The 4,843-nt window shown below is 39.6% G+C and overlaps 1 protein-coding gene across 1 annotated transcript; it reads right to left on the reverse strand.

Moving 5' to 3' along the window:
• Positions 1 to 627: 627 nt before the first annotated feature.
• Positions 628 to 4,512, reverse strand: LOC104616306 (zinc finger protein 3-like). Its single transcript, XM_010291861.1, has 3 exons — positions 4,203 to 4,512; positions 3,167 to 3,290; positions 628 to 2,098 (listed from the first exon to the last, which is right to left on the reverse strand). The coding sequence occupies exons 1-3, from the start codon at positions 4,510 to 4,512 to the stop codon at positions 628 to 630; spliced, it is 1,905 nt and encodes a 634-aa protein (XP_010290163.1).
• Positions 4,513 to 4,843: the final 331 nt, after the last annotated feature.

The raw sequence follows: 4,843 nt of genomic DNA on the forward strand, positions 1-4,843 counted from the left end.
TGCAGCAACTGTCTAATAAACCTTATACATACACACACATACAGAATAACATTTTCATATCCCAGTTATCCTGTGATGACATGAATCCTTTGTTTCTGTAATTTTGTGAGATACTATTTTTTTTCTCTTGCAAGTATTGCAAGAGAACCTGAGAGTAGGGAATGCAACTTTCAGCAGATGGGAGGTACCATTAAGCCTCCAAAAACATTGACAATTTTTAAATGAAAAGTTATTTCTATACGATATAATGTGCACTTCCTTCCCTCCGTTTAAACATTCAGTTAGGCAAAAAGATTCAATTGATTTTTTGCAAGAAAACAAGTGGCACACAGTAACTGTTTAACCTGATGAACATTGGCCAAATCGTAACTGACCTCATAATATTAAGAAGTCACTCGAGCATGGAAAAGTGCCTCCAAGACCTTCTGTACCACAGCCTGTGTTAGAACTGAAGGTCTCAGAAGAACCTGGTGCAAACCAATATCCCGAGTTTCACTCTGGACCAAAACGCTACATGCACCCATTACCAGCCATCGTTCTGGGGAAAGCAGGAGAATGTAAAGCAATGAATAAATTCAGGACATGCAAACCTCTCCAGAACCAAGTGCCAACTTGCAATTCCCAAGCTTAAATTCCAAGCTTATGTTGCTGCTTATGCTTTTCCAGAAGTTTTTTGGTAGGCAGAGTCACATTACACTTTCCACACTTGTACATTTTTTGGTGTGTTTTCACATGCTTTTGGAAAGCACGTTTATCTACCGTAGAAAATTTACACCTTCTGCAGTGCAACTTTAAATGAGTCAGTAAGTGGCGCTTCAGGTGGCTAGATGTGCGGAAAGCAACGGTGCACTGACCGCACTTGAACGGCTTCTCCCCTGTATGAATTCTCAAGTGTGGCTTCAAGTTTCCATTGTGGGCTGTGGAATAGCCACACTCTTCACATGTGTATGTTTTGACAGGCAGCTGCTTTTGTTCGTAGAAGCAGCCAGTAGATGAGCTTTCCTCACAGGAGTGTGAAGCCAGATGCTGTTTCAAGGACAGCCATTTGTTTGTTGAATAGTCACAGTTCCTGCACTTGAGATGCTCCATGTTAAAATGCGTGACTCTGTGCCTTTTCAGGTGACTGGAAGTACGAAACTTCTTCTGACAAACGCTGCAGCTGTAAGGTTTCTCACCTGTGTGAGTTCTTACATGTAGCTCAAGGTTGCTTAAAATGTACGTAGTGTACTCACACTCTGCACACTGATAGAATCGTGGCTGACTTTGTGCTAGCAAATCATTTGTTTTGCCCCTCTGGACATCTGGCTGTCCTCCACAGACTTCTGAACCAAGAAAAGAATGGATGGTGTTTGAACCTTCCGAGGAACCAAAATCTCTTTCTGGACACAAGCCTACATCCATTTCACGATGCAATTCAAGGTTCTCTGAACGGCTATCTACATAGATGCAATGGCCAAACTCATATCCATTCTTTACGTGAATAAGGCTGTGTTTCTGCAAACGGTTTGATGTTTTAAACGTCTTATTGCATTCTTTACACACAAATGGTCTTTCACCTGCATGTATTTTTAGGTGCAGCTTGAAGTCACTATGAACTGCGGTAGCGTAACTGCAGTGTTGGCACTTGTGCATTTTGAATGTAGACAAATTGGAAGGCCACGCATCCTTTAAGTCTTCCACCAATCTATGATATGCATCATCATCTTGAACCTGTGAATGAGAGGCCTTGGAGTTGAAGAGAAATTCCTCTTTGCAAATGACAGTGTCCATTTTGTATGAATTCAGAGGAACTTCTGATCTATTCCCAATAACAGGTAAGCCGTTGCTTCCATGGCTGTTTTCAGGGAATTTCTTTCCAGAGCACATTTTCTTATTGTCCCACGCCTCACCGGCCCACTCAAAGTCTACTTCTGAAGCCAGCATTCCGTCACTGAGACAATCATTTTCTTTACCAGAAAGACACAGAGAAACACGGTCCTGAGAATCACTGTCAGCTTTGCATATTTTACTTTTATGATATTCATTGCTCTGATTTGTATAACCATTAGCAGTAGCCTGAAACTGTTCATGAAATTTCTTATGAAAGCTGAGATGTCCTCTAGTGTAAAACACTAGGTTACACTCATCACATGTATAACTCTTTGAAGGTCTTTGAATTCTCTTTCTTCCACTTACAAAGTCAAGTTGCTGCCCTTGGCATGTTTCTTTGGCTCCATGTAATCTTCTGTGTCTCTTTAACCCAGTGGTGGTTGTGAATGCTGACTGGCAGAACTCACAGGAATATGGTTTAGCCCCTGTGTGTATGTAGCTATGCCTTACCATGCTTGCAAAATATAATGAAAAAAAGGTGCAAAACCTGCACTGGTACAGCTTATACCCAGCATGCCAGTACATGTGATTTAACAAATAGGATAAGCTAATGCAGGAATAGTCACACTGAGGACACTGGTAAGGTGGTCTCTCTTTATGTCCCTTCATGTGATGAATAAAAATCCTAGGATTTGATGAAGCAAAGAAACACATTTTGCAGGAAAAACTAACTGGCATGCCCAGAGGTGTAAAGTCCCTTTCAATTTTGATGAAAAATTTTTCGTATTTACTTTCTCTTTTCTTGGTCTCAGATTTTCTTTCTTCAGATCTCTGCCTAACTTTTCTCGCATTTATTCTATTTTTTCTTGCCTTTTGCAACCTAGTCATTTTCTTATGAAATTTAAGGTGATTCTTAAGGTTGACAGAAAAGAAAAAGGTTCTTTTACAAAAGCAGCATTTATATATTTTCTTATCTTTATGAGCTGAATAAACATGTTTCTTTAAATGCGCATTGCATTTATATACAGAATCACAAAACCTGCACTTCAAATTCAATTTTTCATGCTTATCTTTACAACAAGATGGTTTCGAAAGAGGTTTGATGGTCACACTATTACTTAACCATGCTAAACCTTCTTGCTGGTTTTGGAATTCTTTGGGACTTGCATGAGGAGAAACAACTTTTTGTTGCCGAGATCCTTTTTTAGGAAATGGCGTTAATGTCTTATAAATATGCTCTCCTGTAGTATTTGATTCAGCAGAAGTGGAGGGATTCATCTCCCATTTCCCTACATCCTTTAGCAATTCTTCTGGAGTAGGCAAACATCCATTAAGAAACAGAGCAGAACAATTATACGTAAATTTCGGTTCTTCTTTCAAGTCATGTTCCAAAAGAGAACTCAGAGTTTCATCTTCAAATTTGCTTCTCTTTCTTTTTCTGCTATTAGCTTCATTATCTCCATTCTTTGAAGAATCAGGATCTACAAGGGGATAAAAAAGTCACATGCGTGACCATTTCATACAAACGTCAATGTTCACAATTAATTGGTAGTAATAATCCCAAATTGTCTAATGACCTGCTGCCTCTTCATTCCTTCTTCTTCCTTAATATTTTCCTATCTCCACTTCCTTCCTAATGTCTCTCTACATATTTCCCTGCATTTAAATAATGTTTTAAGAGAAGAAATCCTAGTTAGGACCCTCCTTCTTTCCACTTTCTCTTTTCACTCAAAGGTCTGAACTTCACAGGACAACACTGCATCCCCTACAGTTTTTAATGAAACAGCTCTACACCAGAACTCCTACGAAAGTACTTGCACCAAACTTTGCTAGGGCTCCAGTCTCACAAATATGAAGCTCCTTCTGCTCTCTTTTGTCTGTTAGAGGGGAAAGTACTCTCAGTAATTCTCTACACCTTTCCTCCTGAAGGACTTCCATCTGCTGTTCCATCTATATTCCTCATAAGGAATGGTGGAGTTTAAGCCTAAATTATGCTTCTCTCAGTCTTTGCTTACATTGCTTGTTGTGACACAGAGTAACCGTCTGTTGGTAGTCTCTCCCTAATATCTCTAATTGGGATAACAAAACCTTTAACCCAAGTTTTTATGTTCAGAACCTTTTCCCTAATGTAAGGCTGCCCTTTTGCAAACTCCAGCAGAATGAAACAGTACCAATTTATTGTGGTTTCACCATGTTTCACGGGAGTCTGTGAAAGAACTAAGCCTACTCCACTCAATGTTCTTTTTCTGCTGCATATGATATTACTCTATGTCGAAATGCTTACCTAAAATAAATTCGACTGACATTCTTCCTATACATTTTCCTACCTACTACACTAACTTGAGATTTACCAGATTTCATAAACTCTTGCACAAGTCTTATTAACAAGTTACCTTCCATTTCAACAATTGTCTCCATCTCCTTGTGGATTTCTGGTTGTTTCTCTTGACTGCCATCAGTAAGAACACTTGAAACATTGACAAGTTTCTCTTTATCTTTGAGTATCGCTGCCAATGTCAATTGTCTGCTTGCCTCAACGGTCTCATCTCTACCCTCATTGCCAGCAGAAGAGAGGAGAGGAGGAATCTTCTGAAAGACATCGTCACCATCACATTCTTTTCTGTCACTGGTTTCATTTCTCTCTGTAAGCTCTGTTTTGCAAGACCACGTAGACAACACATAATTTTGACTACACTTATCCATGTCTGAATCACACCAGTCACTTAAAGATGATTTAGATCTGTTACACACACTCTCAGCAACCCATTTTTCTTCAGAGTATTTCATACTATTATCCTGACTTGAAGCAGACTTGTTTTCTTCCCAAATTCTTAAGCTGTTACTGTCATTTGAAGGTGTCACATTGCTTTTTTTGAAAGTCCTATTGTTTAAGTCAGCCTCCTGCTCACCCGCCTTCAACTCGGGCACCGACGCTGCTTGCTCCTCAGCATCCTCTTGGAAAAAGTCATCATCACTCAGCACGAAGACAGTGATTGGGAGGACAATTTCAAACACATCCGACTCTGAGGAAAAG

Source organism: Phaethon lepturus, unplaced genomic scaffold (assembly GCF_000687285.1).
Source record: "Phaethon lepturus isolate BGI_N335 unplaced genomic scaffold, ASM68728v1 scaffold26137, whole genome shotgun sequence".
In the NCBI taxonomy this organism is placed as follows: Eukaryota; Metazoa; Chordata; class Aves; order Phaethontiformes; family Phaethontidae; genus Phaethon; species Phaethon lepturus.

What these genes read in the sequence shown, in the direction of transcription:
- LOC104616306 (XM_010291861.1), bottom strand. Translation starts at nt 4,512, where the DNA reads ATGGATAAGTGTAGTCAAAATTATGTGTTGTCTACGTGGTCTTGCAAA. An exon ending in GACAATTGTTGAAATGGAAG is followed by an intron (nt 3,291 to 4,202) that starts GTAACTTGTTAA and finishes ATCCCCTTGTAG; the next exon opens with ATCCTGATTCTTCAAAGAAT. An exon ending in AAAGAAGAACCGAAATTTAC is followed by an intron (nt 2,099 to 3,166) that starts GTATAATTGTTC and finishes GTTTTACACTAG; the next exon opens with AGGACATCTCAGCTTTCATA.